General features: G+C 39.4%; 1 protein-coding gene across 1 annotated transcript in view; it reads right to left on the bottom strand.

Annotated features, from left to right (window-relative positions):
• The window catches only part of sh3kbp1 (SH3-domain kinase binding protein 1), a 245,343-nt gene that overhangs the window by 33,606 nt on the left and 191,703 nt on the right, over positions 1-20,034 (bottom strand). Inside the window, exons 12-13 of the mRNA XM_072260725.1 lie at positions 11,618-11,783; positions 4,951-5,042 (exon numbers count right to left, since the gene is read on the bottom strand). Of these exons, the coding sequence (XP_072116826.1) occupies positions 4,951-5,042; positions 11,618-11,783 (258 nt within the window). The remainder of the gene's footprint in view (positions 1-4,950; positions 5,043-11,617; positions 11,784-20,034) is intronic.

Raw genomic sequence — 20,034 nt, 5'->3', positions numbered from 1 at the left:
CAAGTATGTCATTAGTTCCTTGCTGCCTATATGTGCCATGCTCCTCCTCCTCTTCCTCCTTAGCCAGGGCATCGGTATCCCTTGAAAGTCAATGTTCACTACCCTGCTAACCCTGTCTTTTATTTAAACAGGAACATACAAACTCTATATTTCACTTCTGAAGGCCTCCCACTTACCCTTTGCCAGAAAAAAAACCTATCCCAATCCACACTTGCCAGATCCTCATAATACATCAAAAGTGGCCTTTCTCCAATTTGGAATCTCAACCTAAGGCCCAGTCCTATCCTTCTCCATAACTATCTTGAAACTAATCGAATTATGATCACTAAATCCATTTCTGTCATCTGTCCTGTCTTATTCCCTCACAGAAGATCCAGTAAGGACCTCTATGAATTGATTATTGTTATTTGGCTACAAAATGCTATATAATGGAATTTCCTCTTTTCACAAGACAAGACCTTATGGCATGGTTATTCAGTCAAGAGAATCATCACCTCGAGCTACAGTATTTAACATAGCAAAAAAGATTCAAGGTGATTTGCCTGACCATTATCAAACAAATCATTACACAGGGGTAGAATTTAAGAGGATTCTTAAAGAGAAAGAAGAAAGTGAAGTTTAGGGAAGAAATTCCAGAGGTTAGAGCAGCAGTTGAAGGCATAGTTACCATTGGTGAAGCAATTAAATTTGAGTATACACAGGAGCCAAAAATTGAAAGAATGTAGGCGATAGGATAGAAAGATACGAAGGGAAAATTCTGGCAGTATTTATACTCAGTTTTTCAATCAAGTTATTTGTTCCAATGGAAGTGAATACTAGTTAGTGAACACTGGGATGGGAAGTAAGTGATCCTTACTGATAATTACGATAAGGAAAGTAGAGTTTTCTAATAACTTGCAGTTTCCAGAATATAAAGGCATGCTGAAATAGTCAAGGAAAGAAGTAATACAAAAATGGAAGAAGGCTTGACACAGACAAGTTTAGGTGGGTTAGGCAATTTTAAAGATGTGGCAATAGATGGCCTAAGGACTACAAAATGCTTGAAAGTGGATAGTGTAGGAGTGTGATCCAAAGCTCCTCTCAAGGTCAGAGTTAAGTAGTATTTAAATAGTATGGATACACTTCAGAGTGCTGCCAGATTAGGGGTGGATATAATGGCTAAGGGATAGAATTGTAGCAAGGTACAGAAACACTGGTCATTTCAATATATAGTTGGGCGAAAATTCTCATTTACCCAGTACCGAGGATTAGGCAAATGATCTGAGCATTTAGAAACAGAATCTGGAGATCATAGGAGTCCACAGAGACAATTTTTTTTGAATCTTCCTTCAACAGAAAACAGTCAATAATACTTTATGGCTAATAGAGAACAACTCATTTATATGCACTATTCAACAGAATTTAATCAGAAAATTAAACAGTGAAACCAATCAAAAACTTATGGGTTTGCCATTGTTTGCCATTTTTCTTCTGGGTCCCCGTGAATTTGACACACTGAATGCAAAGAGTTATTTGGATTATGTACAGTGACGATGAGTGCACAGCTTGACATTACTTTCACAAAGTTCAATTACACATGTCTAGCCAATGGATGGTGAAGGCTACTCATGAGATTTGCTTCAATTAAGACTAGGAATGGAAGCACCCGATGTAGTCTAAGGCTCTGGAATCAAGCACCAGGTATTACCTGAATATAATTACATACCTGCCTCTTACGACAGCAATTTCAGGTCTCTTCTACCATAGCACCATAACTGAATCCTGGTTCCAACTCCATCAAACCTCAACCTAATATTCCCAAATTCAAAATCTGATCATGATTCCAATCCACCCTCCACCTTTCAGCCAGTTATGACTACCAAACAACCCCAACACGTGACCCTTATCTTTGTGCTACTTGACATTTCCCTGCCCCATTTCTCCCTCTACCAAGAGTCTTGTCATCACAACACCTCCCATGACTTTTGTTCACTGCAAAGCAAATGAAGGAGAGCCAACTACACCTTGAACACTATGCACAAAGGTTTCCAGCAACTGGCCCATACACACCATTCTCAGCATGGAAGAATTGAAATGAAAGCTTTCTTTTATATGTTAATTCTTTCCACACTTTAAAATTTTTATTTCAAAACAGCAATATAAAAACTTGTAACAGTTCATTCTTAAAGAAATAAAGTACAGAAAAACTGGAATAGTTAGACATTCCTAATCGATACTTGATTGCACATGAGATCTGTCTAGAAACTAGTCATTGCAATAAATGGAAAGCGAGGAGCAGAAATAACTCAAGAGCTCTAACGACTGTCAAGATTAAGTCAGTCTTACCCTCAAAGGGCATGGAAGTGGAGTTACCCATGGTAAATAGAAGTGAGAGTTAAAAGGCTTTACAAGGAGTGATGGGAAAGGAAAGCAAAGTCGTCACATGAAAGGAATGTCTGAAAACAATGAGAACAACAGAAAGTTACTGAAGCAGTTTTCACATTTAATTGTGTATTTATTATGTTACAAAATTCATGCTTAATGTTAAAGTTTAGCATTTCACAAGTCAAAATATGTACAAAACAAAGTAGATGGTTCTCTCTAACTCTCAAACCAGCCTGTCATGTTAATAAAGTCTAGTTTTGCAGATTTGTATTATCACTTGCACCTCAAGCTACAACACACAGAGCTTCTCATAATGCTTTATTGCGCTATGTTGATTATAGCAATTGTAGAATTACTAATTTTCACAGGTTAGCCATGAAATTTAAATCTTTGTACTAAAAACTTTAAAACTGCAGTGTTGAAGAGAAATATTTTGTAGATCATATTGAAATTGTTCTCATCTGGATTAACAGTCCAACCTGCCAGAAAGTGTGGCCATGAGAACAATGTTAAGACATAAATATAATAAAGTTGAAGGTAAAGTATAATAAAGGTTTTTTTTCTGCCCTACTCCTGTATTAAATTATCACTTAAAAGGGGAAAATATCTTATAATTTAGAATCTACAATAGAACTTTATTCTAAAAAACAAAATTTCTACTCCCCTCCTTAGATCCACGTTACCTACCATTCACCCACTCTTGTTGCTACAGATTTCTAGAACTGGGATTTATAGTTGAGCAATAAACTCTGCTGAAGCTAAAACAGATTGACTGTTTCCAATTTTTCATCTTTTCACCATTGACATAAAGATTGGAAAAATGAAGGGACTATCTCATCCCCTACTTGATCAGTGGCTTCTGGAGAGATGAGAAGGTTTGATAGTTCTCCAGAAGTCAAGGTATTACATACAGAAATTCCTACTTTCTATTCTGCCACTGGCAAAAGGATTTGTAATGATCTAAAATAACCGACAGAGGAAATAAAATTATCCATTAAATTGATATGACCCGGAATCCACTGCCTCAAAAGGGTGTGGTCAGGGATTTTAAAAGATACATTAAAACACTTTATGTGCACATACTTGCTTCCTTGACTGACAATGACGATCAGAGTGGAATGCGGGGTTGTGCTCTTGCTAGATCCCCCTCATTCCCCCCTTACTCACCCCTTACTCACCCCACCTGAGCACACTTTCAGCTAGTCAAAGCAGATTCTATACTAATTCTATAAGGAATGTATGCTCTGCAAGGAACAATTTCTAGGGTCCTGGTGAAAGAACAATAAAACAGATCTAACTGTTTTGTTTGTTCAAAGAACTTGTGCATGATAGTCCAACTGGCAAACTCCTGCACTGTACATATCTATCATTCTGTATGCTGTTGCTAAATAGTCTACAAGATCTTAAAAAAAAAGTGTTTTAAAATACTAGAGCAAGGAATGCATGCATAACAGGCTGTTTTAGAATGGGCTGAAAATATAACATTTTCCATCTATTGCAATAAAATGCTATAGCAGTTACAAGAGTCTGAGAGCTGCAAAAGTTGTACATTTACAGATTTTAGGATTTCTCATTACTTTGCAAGAAAAGAATCACATTTATTTTCTCTGCAACTAGCACACTAATGTCTTTACATTATAACTTTCAAACCAATTACCATATTATTATCAGTTAAGTTCACATTATTTGCTGTTATATTATATCCTCTCACTGCTTGTTTAGGCAAAGCAACAAAATAATTTTAATAAAGCAATGAATTCTGGTTTTTATTAAACAAAGGTTTATCAGAAGGGCTGACTCTTATAAACATTGCTTTAAGTTATACAGTAATGTGTGCCAGTTAAATTTCAATGAATTTAATTGCATTAAATGACTGCATAAAATACAGTATAAGCAATGCAGAATTATACTGAAGGACACACGTTGAAAAAAGTTAGTAAAGTAACAAAGCTTTAACATTAAAATATTTATACAATCTGTCTAAACATGCACTAACTTCAGTTCAAAAAGTTTAAAAGGATCTCTCAAAGCTGGTGAAAAAATTGAGCATAGGTACAAATGCATTACAATATAAGCTTCTTGAACTCACCAATGCATGCAAAATATACTGAACATTCCAAGGGACTGCAGGTTCTCCCACAATATTTGATATGTCACTGCATTGCTGCTGATCATTTTACTTAAATGTATTTAAATTCCAGGTACATGAAATACTCCAAAAATTAGTAAATCTTATCAAGATAAACTCAAAGGATAAAATCAGTAAAGTCCTGTACAAGCTTGAGTTACTTGCTTTTCAGTGGAGACTGGTAATCACAGGCCATTCTTTAAATGCAGAATTTATCTACTGCTTACTTTATAGATGTAAAGCTCCTTTGAAACAAGGTATACTAGCTTGAATTTTCACCACTCTTTGTAATAAATCCCACTTGGAAAAAAGGTATCATCAAAATACGTACTGTGTGTTGGTTCACTATGGCAGTTCAATATGTTGATGTGCGTTATAATGCAGTGCGCTCTTTCATCATAATGCAGCTATTTATAGATCATTGGAAACAGCAGCTGAGCAGGACAGTGACTTCTTACCAATGTCATTGGTCTTTTCCAAGGCCTCTTTCTCTGATGTACTGTGAAACAGACCTGAAGCTCCTAATTCTGTCTTTGGATCACCGTCGGACCTGCCCAAGTAAACAGTATCATTCACATAATTTGAATTAAGTAATTAGGTATACAAGATACATGGAGTGTCAGCTTTGTAGAATACTGAAATGTGAAAACCTATTTGCTCACACCTAAGCAACTTAGCCTTTCTAAATTACTTTCAGTAATGAAATATTTGCGGCAGTTATATTGTTTGGTTACAATTAACAGTGCAGGTCCAATAAATTCTTGAGAATATGCACAAACGAAACCACATAGATCTCCATCAATGACTATATTTACCAGGGTTACAAGCATTGAATGAGTCTTGACTTTTATTTCAGCTCAGCACTTGACTGATGGTCATAAGCTAAACACTTTTTCTGAAAGTCACTGGTCAAAACTTAAATGCTATATTAAAAAAAAAACAGGGGAAGTAATACATGCAACAGTTTTTATCAAAAATATTTTGATGTCATCACTTTATTAAACTCCTTTGTCCCAAAAGACATCAATGACTCATCCCAGAAGTGAACAGATCCTCACCATTTTAGCCACTTGTGTGAACATAATGCAGCTAAACTTAGTTTAGTATCTGCATATTAAACTCTTACCAGCAGCAATGGAGTAAAGCATGTACAATGAACACAAAAAAATCACTCTGCTTTTCATCTTGATGTTTTTCTAAAAAAATTGTACAAACTGGTATGCTTGAGAGAATTAAGATCACATGCCCAAGGACAGGATCTTTTAATTATTGCTTATCAGAAAACCAACTGTGAGCAAATTATGCTTCCAAGTGCAAGGTGAACCTGCAGTACAAAGCACCACTAGATTACTACTCAAAAGATTAATATGAAACTCAAGTACCCTTTTAGCCAGACCAAATCAATCCATGTTATCTGCATCATTATGATGTTCTCAAGACTCAGAGTGTGACCTTACAGCGCTCCTAACCATCCATGTTTCTCTATGCGGGCTCAGCCAATAATGCAATCAGTACAGTTTACTGATTAACAGTGGGGAACAAATGGATATACATGCCATATAGCTAATCTCAATGATAAAAGCCTAGTATTTTTAAGAACCATATTACTGAAAACCCAGGATATCACCTTTTTAGAATTGATTGCAAGAGTCAGCAAGAGAGAATGTTCAATTGGATTTTTCACAGAATTTTAAGTATGCCAATGCAGACACGTTGAGTCAACTGCAGAGGCACGAAGTTTCTACTTAGTGCAGATAATAGAATGCATGGGTCCAAGGCAAAAATCACCCTATAATCTATACATTACAGACGTACTGCCTTAGCTAAAAATATATTACTTATTCTCATTATTAGAATTTCCATCCCCTGTCTAGCAGCTTGGCAAATGTGGCTTGGGTTACTGCTGTGAGCATTGCTTCATTTTTGAATATCTGGACTGGCAGAGGCGGTCTGTTTTTTCTGGGTGGGTGGAGGGGGGAAATTTATCATCCAGCATAAAATGTCACACATTCCTGAAAAAGAAATTTAAATAGCTGAAATGATGTTCACAGACTGAGGGCACCAATGTAATCACAAAGAGGCTGGAGATAAATGAACTGAATTTCAGTTGCTTGGGTGCACACACAACATATTTCAGAGGGGTGGAGATATTCATTGTTAAAGTGATTATCCACGCAATGTGGGCATTGCTGACAATGTCAATAGTTAATGACCACCCCAACTAACCCTTGAGAGTCATCTTCTACAATCCTTGTGTAAAGTTAGTCCCTGAGTGGTGTTAAATGGGAGCTCCAGGATATTGGCTGGGAATGTTAGAACAGTAGCATAGATCCAAGTCAAGATGAAGTGGTAGTAGTCCCATGCCCTTGCTGCCCTAGGCCCTCATCATTTCATTAAATTCAGAATAACAATGGAAAAAGGCAAAGACAAATTAATTTAAAAACTATCAGTAAATATGAGGCAAGGGCATCTCAGCTGAGTGAAGGTGCATCTTGTGCCTGGGCAAAGTCACGGACACTGCTTAAATGTGCAGGAAACACCTTCAGTTATGGCAGTTTGAGCTCCAGGTTTTAGAGCAGGAGCAGTGGCCGAATTCACTGTGGTGCATCTGAAAGCCTATGAACTTTATGGGTAGAGCATTTAGAAAAGTGGTCACTCTGCAGCCTATGAACATATGTGCAGACAGTGAATATAAACAGGTAATTGGGAAATTCCTGATCCATCCCAATCACAAACATTTTCCCATTTACAGTCTGGTAAGAGTGATGGTTCCACAAGAGAGTGCAGACAGACCTAGGCACAGGGTATCATAAGTAGTTCAGAGGATCATGCATGAGGTAGAGGTGGGGAGAATGACAGGAGATTCAATAACTCGTGGGGATGTCTGCCATTTCTGTTGCTGAAGTTGGGACTCCAGAATGGTATGCACCAGAGTCAAGAATGTCACTGAATGGTTTTAGAGCATCCTGAAAGGGGGCCATAAGCCATCAGAATCTGAGGGGTCACTGAAAGCTGATTTGTAGGGAATTAGAAAAAAGATGAAAGACAGACCTGAAAAGATAGGAATCTCAGGATTACTCCAGATGTTACCAAAACAGAAGGATGCACATTGGATGGAAGGATGGGGCAGGAGTTCCCAACCTTTTTTATGCCATGAACCAATACCATTAAGCAAGGGGTCCATAGGTCCCAGGTTGGGAACCCTTGAGGGAGGGTTTGATTTCTGAAGCAAGTGAGAACACTACACATCAGACTGGCTAGGTATCAGTGGGAGTGGGACTAATACCCTCATAGGGGTGTTTGTTGGGAATATTGGAGAGTTCTTAATCTGGAATGGCAATCTCAGGGAAATTCAGGAAGGAAAGAAAAAAACGTAGGAAACGTAGGTCTGAAATGTAATAGCAACAAAAACAAAATCAAGTAGCAAATGGGGTCAGAGAGTTAAAGGTACTATCTCAAAATGAACACAAAACTTACAACAACATGGATCAAAAGTATGCATAAAAAAGAAATGCAGTATCCTTGCAGACTAAAGGGGGACAATCAATTATGGAGAATAAGGAAAAAGGGCAACAAAATAACTAAAATGACAAACTTTGTCAGTGTGTTAAACAGAAGATAACCACCCCTTTAAGTCCACTGTATCCATGCTGACCATATACAATGAATCCCATTTACCAATATATAGTCCTGGGTGTTCATCAGCCCTCAGTAAGAGAAATTGTTTACAAATGGAGGAAATTCAGTACTGTTGTTACTTTTCCTAGGAGTGGACATCCTGCAAAGATCACACCAAGAGCACAACATACAATGCTGAAGGAGGTGAAAATATTTCACAGGAGAATGTCAGGGTAGCAGTCCGTCACCTGAAGCTTAATAGAAGTTGGATGATGCAACAAGATAATGATTGAAAGACAATAGTAAATAAACAACAGAATAGTTTAAAAAGAAGAAAATTTATGTTTTGGAATGGCTGAGTCAAAGTCCTGACGTTAATCATATAGAAATGTTGTAGAAGGACCTGAAGCAAGCAGATCATGCAAGGAAACCCTCCAAACATCCCAGAGTTAAAGCAGTTGTTGATGTAGAAAATTGGAGGATCACCTGTTTTCAATGAATTCGTTAGAATACTGCAAATACTACCTCTGTCTGTAAGGTCCAACAGTATGGTAGATTTTCAAAAGACCAATCCAAAATAAAGACAAAAGAGCATTCAAGACAAGACAGGGAAATGATAATAGAGAAACACAAGGGTACTAGAACACCTCACATACGCTGCCTAGGTCAGGCTGCCCCCTCTACACATAGTCGCTTGAGAATGGCACTTATAAGAAAGACTACTGTGACGCCAACAGTCACTCTGAGTGAGCTGCAGAAGTCAGTAGCTGTAAATGGAGATGAAGTTCGTGGCTCCACAATCTCTAAGGCCTTCCACAAAAAAGGTATTTATGGAAAAGTGGCAAGGAAGAAGCCCTGGCTGAATAAAAAATGTATCATTGCCCATAAAAATCTTGCAAAGTGTCTCTTAGAAGATACTAATAAATGGAAGAAGGTCTTGTGGTCTGATGAGACTAAAGTGTAAGTTTTTTGCCTCAACACTAAGTGGTACATATGGCACAAATCTAATAATGCGCAACAGCCAGTAACACCATCCCTACTGTAGTATATGGTGGAGGTAGCACCATGCTATGGGGATGCTTTTCAGCAGCAAGGACTGGAAATCTGGTCAGGACTGATGGGAAGATAAATGCTGCTAAATGTAGAGACCTGGATAAAACCTGCTAGCCTCTGCCAGAAAGCTTAAACTGAGGAAGAAGTTCGTCTTTCAGCAGGACAATGACTCAAAGCACACTGCCAGGGCTATTATGGAGTGGCTTCAAATAAAGAAAATTGATGTCCTTGAGTGGCTCGGTCGGAGCCCTGACCTTAACCCAATTGTACATTTCTGGCAGGACCTCAAGATTGCTGTCCACCGTTACTCCCCAACTAACTTGACAAACTTGAGCAATTTTGCAAGGAAGAATGGCAAATCTCTCACTCCATCATGTCGTGCAAAGTTAATAGAGACTCATCAAAAAAGACTACTGGCTGTAATAGCTGTGAGAGGTGGTTCTACTAAGCACTGAGCAAAGGGGGATGAATACTTTTGAATTGCTGACACTTCAGTTTTTGAATTTTTAGTTTCCCATGCTTTACAATTTTCCTTGCTTCTTGGACTCTGAAAACAGAAGCATTGATCAAAATCCCTGGTTCTAATACTCATTTATGTGAACAAAGGGTTAGGGGCTGAATACTTTTTCAAGGCACAGTTTGAGTGGACAGAATACAAACAAAAAATAGACAACAGTTTTGAGAGAGCAAGAAGATAAGAAAGATTTGCTCAAGCTGGCTCTACCATCCAACACGATCATGCCTCATTTCCTATTATGTGCTAGTTCCCCAAGCTTTTAGGACTAAATTTATTTCCTCTGTAAATACCCCTAATGATCTAGCCTCCATAACCCTCCAAGAGACTCCAGAGATTCACCACTCTCTGCACAAAGAAATTCCTATGCTTCCGGTAAGGACTTAACATGTTTCAGTGAGATCATTCCTCATTCTTCTAAACTCTGAAATATATCGATCTAATTTCTTCAGTTGTGAAAAGGGAAAATTGGGTCCATTGCAGATAAAAAGGGTCCACTTATAATGCAGGATATGGAAGTGGCAGAAAGACATACACTGTGTTTTATGCGAAGGTGCAAATAACCTGCCAAAGAACGATGGGCCTAACTGGCATGATAAACTGTAGGTAATTAATAGTCATAAAAAGTGTAGTTCTAGAAAAGTTTGTGAGATTATAAACCAATAAATCCCAAGAATCTACATCCTATAGTTTAAAATTGATGCTTTTATTATGCTGTGGATTAAAGGGTAGTAACATGATTATTTAAAGAATAAAAAACAGGGAATTACTAATGTATCAGCTTAACATCAGTAGTAGGGAAAAGATTAAATCTATAATAAAAGATCTAATAACAGAATATTTTGGTAAGAATTATTGAAATAATATTGAGTTAATTTTCTTCAGTTTAAGAAAATGACTTGTAGAACAGATAAAGAGAAACCTGTGAATGTGCATTTCCTTTAATTGTGGATTATTCAGTTATCTTTTGAAAGCTGCTAGACAATGTGCATCCACTACTTTCCAGTAGTATATTCTAAATTTGAACAACTTGTTATTCACAGTTTCTCACACATACTTTCTTTGATTCTTAAAGGCAAGTGCTTGGAGCAGGCAAAGAAAGAATATGGAGAAAGCACAGCAGAGTGGGTCTAACTGGATTGGCCTTTGAAGATGAGGCATTAACTTGATAGGGCAACATTGTATTACACTAATAATAATAGATATGAGATTTTTAAATTCAAACATAAATGAACTACTGTAGATTGAACAGAGATTACTTGTTGATTTCTGTGCTGTTACACATCAAGTTGAAACCTAATTCTGGTGATAAGCATGAAAAGGTGGGTTATCACAAACAAGAGAAAATCTTGTTGGAAATCCAAGCAACATACACAAAATGCTGAAAGAACTCAGCGGGCCAGACAGCAGCAATGGAAAAGAGTAAACAGTCGATGTTTTGGGCCAAGACCCTACTTCAGGACTGGAGAAAAAGATGAGAAGTCAGAGTGGTGAGTGATAATTAGCACAGGACAAAAGAAACTACTATGCATGCTTAAATATATACTTGAACACAACACGAGTCTGACTTTGACAAAAAAATAAAAAAGTGATATTAATGGGCGAGGTGCTACAGTTAACATGGACAATTTGCAACGATTTTAAGCCATGAGCATTTATGAGGAAATTGTCATACACGTGAAAAATATAGGGTAAGTGTTTTGTTGCAATACAAATATACAAGATAGCAGATCTTTGAGATAGAAAGTTCAGAAATTGAGAGTAAATATTTTTCATATTTGTCATAAACTATTTAAAATTCTGTATTACGATGAACGGACCAAATGGTGTACTTCTGCTCTTATATCGTACAAAATTAATCAGTAATGAAAAGCTAACTTTCACTGTTACAACAAACATTGAATATCAAGTGAAAATTGTTACGAAATGACAAAACATACCTGGTATGAGCTGCAGGTGCTGCTGGTCTTTCTGGCCTTTTAGGAGGCAATGCATTTGGTCTGTTCAAAGAATTAGTCTTCGGAGGCAAAGGTTTCTTCGGTGGTATTGCAGGTACTGCGGGTTTGCACAGTTCTATGCCTTTATGTTCTCTCTCTGGCTTTTCTTCTAAAATGTGTAATCAAGTATTAAGGTACAAATAAGAGTACTGAAGAAATTCATCCTTTATAAAACATTCAAAGTAAACGTATTATCAAAGTACATATATGATATCTCATCATGTACAACCCTGAGATTCATATTTTTGCAGGCATACTCAATAAATCCAACACCCATATTAGAATCAATGAAAGATCACATCAACAGGACAATCAGTGTGCAAAGGACAACATTGTGCAGATACAAAAAAAAAAGTAATAATAAATAAATAATCAATAAATATTGAGAACATGAGATGAAGAGTTCTTGAAAGTGAGTCCATATGTGATGGGAACAATTCAGTGATGGGGCAAGTGAAGTTGAAACCATAGAAAAACTACAGCACAGAAACAGGCCTTTTGGCCCTTCTTGGCTGTGCCAAACCATTTTCTGCCTAGTGCCACTGACATGCACACAGACCATATACCTCCATACACCTCCCATCCATGTATCTGTCCAATTTATTCTTAAATGTTAAAAAAAGAACCCGCATTTACCACCTTGTCTGGCAGCAAATACCATACTCCCACCACTCTCTGTGTGAAGAAGCCCCCCCCTAATGTTCCCTTTAAACTTTTCCCCCCTCACCCTTAACCCATGTCCTCTGGTTTTTTTCTCCCCTTGCCGCAGTGGAAAAAGCCTACTTGCATTCACTCTATCTATACCCATCATAATTTTATATACCTCTATCAAATCTCCCCTCATTCTTCTATGCTCCAGGGAATAAAGTCCCAACCTATTCAACCTTTCTCTGTAACTGAGTTTCTCAAGTCCTGGCAACATCCTTGTAAACCTTCTCTGCACTCTTTCAACCTTATTTATATCCTTCCTGTAATTTGGTGACCAAAACTGAACACAATACTCCAGATTCGGCCTCATCAATGCCTTATACAACCTCATCGTAACATTCCAGCTCTTGTACTCAATACTTTGATTAGTAAAGGCCAATGTACCAAAAGCTCTCTTTACGACCTTATCTACCTGTGACGCCACTTTTAGGGAATTTTGTATCTGTATTCCCAGATCCCTTTGTTCTACTGCACTCCTCAGTGCCTTACCATTTACCCTGTATGTTCTACCTTGGTTTGTCCTTCCACACTTGTCTGTATTAAACTCCATCTGCCATTTTTCAGCCCATTTTTCCAGCTGATCCAAGTCCTTCCGCAAGCTTTGAAAACCTTCCTCACTGTCCACTACACCTCCAATCTTTGTATCATCAGCAAATTTGCTGATCCAATTTACCACATTATCATCCAGATCATTGCTATAGATGACAAATAACAATGTACACAGCACTGATCCCTGTGGCACACCACCAGTCACAGGCCTCCACTCTGAGAAGCAATTCTCTACTACCACTCTTTGGCTTCTCTTATTGAGCCAATGTCTAATCCAATTTACCACCTCTCCATGTATACCTAGCGACTGAATTTTCCTAAATAACCTCCCCTGCGGGACCTTGTCAAAGGCCTTACTGAAGTCCATGAAGACAACATCCACTGCCTTCCCTTAGAACCACAGAACCATAGAAACTACAGCACAGAAACAGGCCTTTTGGCCCTTCTTGGCTGTGCCAAACCATTTTCTGCCTAATCCCACTGACCTGCACACGGACCATATCCCTCCATACACCTCCCATCCATGTATCTGTCCAATTTATTCTTAAATGTTAAAAAAGAACCCGCATTTACCACCTCGTCTGGCAGCTCATTCTATACTCCCACCACTCTCTGTGTGAAGAAGCCCCCCCTAATGATCCCTTTAAACTTTTCCCCCCCTCACCCTTAATCCATGTCCTCTGGTTTTCTTCTCCCCTTGCCTCAGTGGAAAAAGCCTGCTTGCATTCACTCTATCTATACCCATCATAATTTTATATACTTCTATCAAATCTCCCCTCATTCTTCTACGCTCCAGGGAATAAAGTCTTAACCTATTCAACCTTTCTCTGTAACTGAGTTTCTCAAGTCCCGGCAGCATCCTTGTAAACCTTCTCTGCACTCTTTCAACCTTATTTATATCCTTCCTGTAATTTGGTGACCAAAACTGAACACAATACTCCAGATTCGGCCTCACCAATGCCTTATGCAACCTCATCATAACATTCCAGCTCTTATACTCAATACTTCGATTAATAAAGGCCAATGTACCAAAAGCTCTCTTTACAACCCTATCTACCTGTGACGCCACTTTTAGGGAATTTTGTATCTGTATTCCCAGATCCCCCTGTTCCACTGCACTCCTCAGTGCCTTACCATTAACCCTGTATGTTCTACCTTGGTTTGTCCTTCCAACGTGCAATACCTCACACTTGTCAGTATTAAACTCCATCTGCCATTTTTCCAGATGGTCCAAGTCCCTCTGCAGGCTCTGAAAACCTTCCTCACTGTCTACTACACCTCCAATCTTTGTATCATCAGCAAATTTGCTGATCCAATTTACCACATTATCATCCAGATCACTGATATAGATGACAAATAACAATGGACCCAGCACTGATCCCTGTGGCACACCACTAGTCACAGGCCTCCACTCAGAGAAGCAATTCTCTACCACCACTCTCTGGCTTCTTCCATCGAGCCAATGTCTAATCTAATTTACCACTCTCCATGTATACCTAGCGACTGAATTTTCCTAACTAACCTCCCATGCGGGACCTTGTCAAAGGCCTTACTGAAGTCCATGTAGACAATATCCACTGCCTTCCCTTCATCCACTTTCCTGGTAACCTCCTCGAAAAACTCCAACAGATTGGTCAAACATGACCTACCACGCACAAAGCCATGTTGACTCTCCCTAATAAGCCCCTGTCTATCCAAATGCTTGTAGATTCTCCCTCCAATAACTTACCTACTACTGACGTTAAACTCACCGGCCTATAATTTCCCGGATTACTTTTCGATCCTTTTTTAAACAACGGAACAACATGAGCCACTCTCCAATCCTCCGGCACTTCACCCGTAGACAGCGACATTTTAAATATTTCTACCAGGGCCCCCGCAATTTCAACACTAGTCTCCTTCAAGGTCCGAGGGAACACCGTGTCAGGTCCCGGGGATTTATCCACTTTAAATTTTCCTCAAGACAGCAAGCACCTCCTCCTTTTCAATCTGTACAGTTTCCATGGTCTCACTATTTGATTCCCTCAATTCCATAGATTTCATGCCAGCTTCCTTAGTAAATACAGACGCAAAAAACCTACTTAAGATCTCCCCCATTTCCTTTGGTTCCGCACAAAGCCGACCACTCTGATCTTCAAGAGGACCAATTTTATCCCTTACAATCCTTTTTCTCTTAATATACTTGTAAAAGCTCTCTGGATTATACTTCACTTTGACTGCCAAGGCAACCTCATGTCTTCTTTTAGCCCTCCTGATTTCTTTCTTAAGTATTTTCTTGCACTTCTTATACTCCTCAAGCACCTGATTTACTCCCTGTTTCCTATACATTTCATACAACTCCCTCTTCTTCTTTATCAGAGTTGCAATATCCCTTGAGAACCAAGGTTCCTTATTCCTATTCAATTTGCCTTTAATCCTGACAGGAACATACAAACTCTGCACTCTCAAAATTTCCCCTTTGAAGGCTTCCCACCTACCAATCACATCTTTGCCAGAGAACAACCTGTCCCAATCCACGCTTTTTAGATCCTTTCTCATTTCTTCAAATTTGGCCTTCTTCCAGTTCAGAACCTCAACCCTAGGACCAGATCTATCCTTGTCCATGATCAAATTGAAACTAATGGTGTTATGATCACTGGAAGCAAAGTGCTCCCCTACACAGACTTCTGTCACTTGCCCTAATTCGTTACCTAACAGGAGATCCAATATTGCATCCCCTCTAGTTAGACCCTCTATATATTGATTTAGAAAACTTTCCTGAACACATTTTACAAACTCTAAACCATCTAGACCTCTAACAGTATGGGAGTCCCAATCAATGTATGGAAAATTAAAATCCCCTACCACCACAACTTTATGTTTCCTGCAGTTGCCTGCTATCTCTCTGCAGATTTGCTCTTCCAAGTCTCGTTGACTATTGGGTGGTCTGTAATACAATCCCACTAATGTGGCCATACCTTTTCTGTTTCTCAGCTCCACCCATAACGACTCAGTAGACAAGCCCTCTAATCTGTCCTGCCTGCTGTAATATTTTCCCTAACAAGCAATGCTACTCCCCCACCTTTCACTCCTCTGCCTCGATCACATCTGAAACATCGGAACCCTGGAATATTAAGCTGCCAGTCCTGCCCCTCCTGTAGCCAAGTTTCACTAATTGCTACAACATCATAATTCCACGTGTCAATCCACACCCTCAACTCATCCGCCTTCCCCGCAATACTCCTAGCATTGAAATATATACACCTCAGAAGATTTTTACCACCAGTCACAACCTTTCTATCAGCGGATTTGCTTAAACTTTCAACATCATTTATTTTCACCCCAGCCACACTGTCAGCTCTGGCACTCTGGTTCCCATCCCCCTTCATCCACTTTCCTGGTAACCTCCTCAAAAAACTCCAATAGATTGGTCAAACATGACCTACCACGCACAAAGCCATGTTGACTCTCCCTAATAAGTCTCTGTCTATCCAAATGCTTGTAGATTCTGTCGCTCAGTACTCCCTCCAATAACTTACCCACTATCGATGTCAAACTTACCGGCCTATAATTTCCTGGATTACTTTTCGATCCCTTTTTAAACAACGGAACAACATAAGCCATTCTCCAATCCTCCGGCACCTCACCCGTGGACATTGACATTTTAAATACATCTGCCAGGGCCCCTGCAACTTCAACACAAGTCTCCTTCAAGGTCCGAGGGAATACCCTGTCAGGTCCTGGGGATTTATCCACTTTAATTTGCCTCAAGATAGCAAGCACCTCCTCCTTTTCAATCTGTACAGTTTCCATGATCTCACTACTTGTTTCCCTTAATTCCATAGACTTCATGCCAGTTTCCTTATTAAATACAGACGCAAAAAAACCATTTAAGATCTCCCCCATTTCTTTTGGTTCCGCACATAGCCGACCACTCTGATCTTCAAGAGGACCAATTTTATCCCTTACAATCCTTTTACGCTTAATATACCTGTAAAAGCTCTTTGGATTATCCTTCACTTTGACTGCCAAGGCAACCTCATGACTTCTTTTAGCCCTCCTGATTTCCTTCTTAAGTATTTTCTTGCACTTTTTATACTCCTCAAGCACCTTATTTCTCCGTTTCCTATATATGTCATACAACTCTCTCTTCTTCTTTATCAGAGTTGCAATATCCCTTGAGAACCAAGGTTCCTTATTCCTATTCACTTTGCCTTTAATCCTGACAGGAACATACAAACTCTGCACTCTCAAAATTTCTCCTTTGAAGGCCTTCCACTTACCGACCACATCCTTGCCAGTGAACAACCTGTCCCAATCCACGCTTTTTAGATCCTTTCTCATTTCTTCAAATTTGGCCTTCTTCCAATTCAGAACCTCAACCCTAGGACCAGATCTATCCTTGTACATAATCAAGTTGAAACTAATGGTGTTATGATCACTGGAACCAAATTGCTCCCCTACACACACTTCCGTCACTTGTCCTAAGTCGTTTCCTAATAGGAGATCCAATATTGCATCCCCTCTAGTTGGTACCTCTATATATTGATTTAGAAAACTTTCCTGAACACATTTTACAAACTCTAAACCATCTAGACCCCTAACAGTATGGGAGTCCCAATCAATGTATGGAAAATTAAAATCCCCTACCACCACAACTTTATGTTTCCTGCAGTTGCCTGCTATCTCTCTGCAGATTTGCTCTTCCAAGTCTCGTTGACTATTGGGTGGTCTGTAATACAATCCCACTAATGTGGCCATACCTTTCCTGTTTCTCAGCTCCACCCATAAGGACTCAGTAGACAAGCCCTCTAATCTGTCCTGCCTGAGCACTACTGTAACATTTTCCCTGACAAGCAATGCTACCCCCCCACCTTTCATTCCTCTGCCTCTACCACATCTGAAACATTGGAACCCTGGAATATTAAGCTGCCAGTCCTGCCCCTCCTGTAGCCAAGTTTCACTAATTGCTATAACGTCATAATTCCACATGTCAATCCACGCCCTCAACTCGTTTGCCTTCCCCTCAATACTCCTAGCATTGAAATATATACACCTCAGAAGATTTTTACCACCACTCACAACCTTTCTATTAGCAGCTTTGCTTGAACTTTTAACATCATTTGTTTGCACCCCAGCCACACTGTCAGCTCTGGCACTCTGGTTCCCATCCCCCTGCAAATCTAGTTTAAATCCTCCCCAATAGCACTAACAAACCTCCCTGAAAGGATATTGGTCCCCTTGTAGTTCAAGTGTAACCCATCTCTCTTGTACAGGTCCCACCTGCCCCAGAAGAGGTCCCAATGATCCTGAAATCTGAAACCCTGCCCCCTACACCAGTTCCTCAGCCACTTGTTCATCCTTCAAAGCATCCTATTCTTACCCTCACTGGCACATAGCACAGGTAGCAATCCTGAGATTACCACCCTCGAGGTCCTGCTTTTCAACTTCCTACCAAGCTCTCTATACTCACTCTCCAGGATCTCCTCACTCTTCCTTGCTATGTCATTGGTACCGATGTGCACCATGACATCTGGCTGATCACCCTCCCACTTCAGAATGTCATGCAAGCGATCAGAGACATCCTTGACCCTGGCACCCAGAAGGCAAAAAACCATCCTGGATTCTCTGTCACGACCACAGAATCTCCTATCTGTACCTCTAACTATCGAGTCCCCTATCACTACCGCTCTCCTCTTTTTCCACCCTCCCTTCTGCACTGCAGAACCAGACTCAGTGCCAGAGATCTGGCTGCTGCAGCTTGCCCCAGGTAAGTCATCCCCCCGCACCCCCCAACAGTATCCAATGCAGCATACTTGTTGTATACAAGTGAAGTTATCCTCTCTGGTTCGGAAGTCTGATGGTTGGAGGTAATAACTGTTCCTGAACCTGGTGGTGTGGGTCCTGAGGCTCCTGTACCTTCTTCCTGATGGCAGCAGCGAGAAGAGAGCATGACCGACCTGCGTGCAAGGGTCCCTGATAATGAATGCTGCTTTTCCGCGATAACACTCTGTGTAGATGTGCTCAATGGTGGGGAGGGCTTTACCCCTGATGGACTGGGCCGTATCCACTACTTTTTATAGGATTTTCCGTTCAATAGTATTATTGCTTCCATACCATGCTGTGATGCAGCCAGTCAATATACTCTCCATGACATATCTATAGAAGTTTGTCAAAGTTTTAAATGCTATGCCGAATTTTCGCAAACTCCTAAAGAAGTGGAGGAGTTGCCATGCTTTCATAATTCATAAATGTATCTTGACAAAATGTGTGTTTTTTTAAATCAATATGGCAGAACTTGAGACCATTGCTTGTGATGAGTAAGCGCAAGATTTAAAAGGCAAGCAAAGCCTGTTGGGAATCTTGGTGGGGCTTGAGATCATTTGGGTTATTAGGCACTTGGCAAGAGCCAATAAAAAGAAGTTAGATTTAAAGGGGGCAGCGATTGTGGGAGTAGCCATTGTTGGTGCGGGCCAGGAATATAGAGAGGAGCTTAAGGCTTTGATTCAAGAGGCTATGTTGAGAAGAAGCGCTCTCCCCAGGAAAAAGACTTAATGTTTTAATCCGTTGTTGCTTCAGGACTTGGATTTTGTTAACTTTATGAATGAACAGATTGATCTTTTTTTTTACAATTAACAGTACAGACGATATTTCCATGAATACTCTTTGGGATACTTTTAAAGCTTATATTCGTGGCCAGATCATTTCGTACTCTGCTGCGTTGAGGAAAAGGTTGAAGAAGGAAGAGCCTGCTCTTGTAGACAAGATTAAGGAAATACATAAGAAGTATGCTACAGCTCCATCTGAGAAGCTGTATAAACAAAGAACTGAACTTCAAATGGAATACAGTTTATTACTTTTGTCCTCTATTGCAAATCAATTAATGAAGGCAAGAAGCAAATTTTATATACATAATGACAAAGTTGGTAAACTGTTGGCTAATCAGTTGAAGACTAACTCCATTAAATTTCAAATTAATCAGATTTATAATCAAAAAGATCAACTAACATTTGATCAAACTGAGATTAACCAATCCTTTTTTGATTTTTATTCCTCTTTATATCAATCAGAATCTCCAGAAGATTCTAAACATATGTGTGACTTTTTAGGTAACCTAGATTTCC

This window comes from Mobula birostris, chromosome 6, assembly GCF_030028105.1.
Source record: "Mobula birostris isolate sMobBir1 chromosome 6, sMobBir1.hap1, whole genome shotgun sequence".
Taxonomy (NCBI): domain Eukaryota; kingdom Metazoa; phylum Chordata; class Chondrichthyes; order Myliobatiformes; family Myliobatidae; genus Mobula; species Mobula birostris.
Note: the sequence above shows the minus strand (reverse complement) of the source record. Positions and strands in the feature narration are given on the sequence as shown.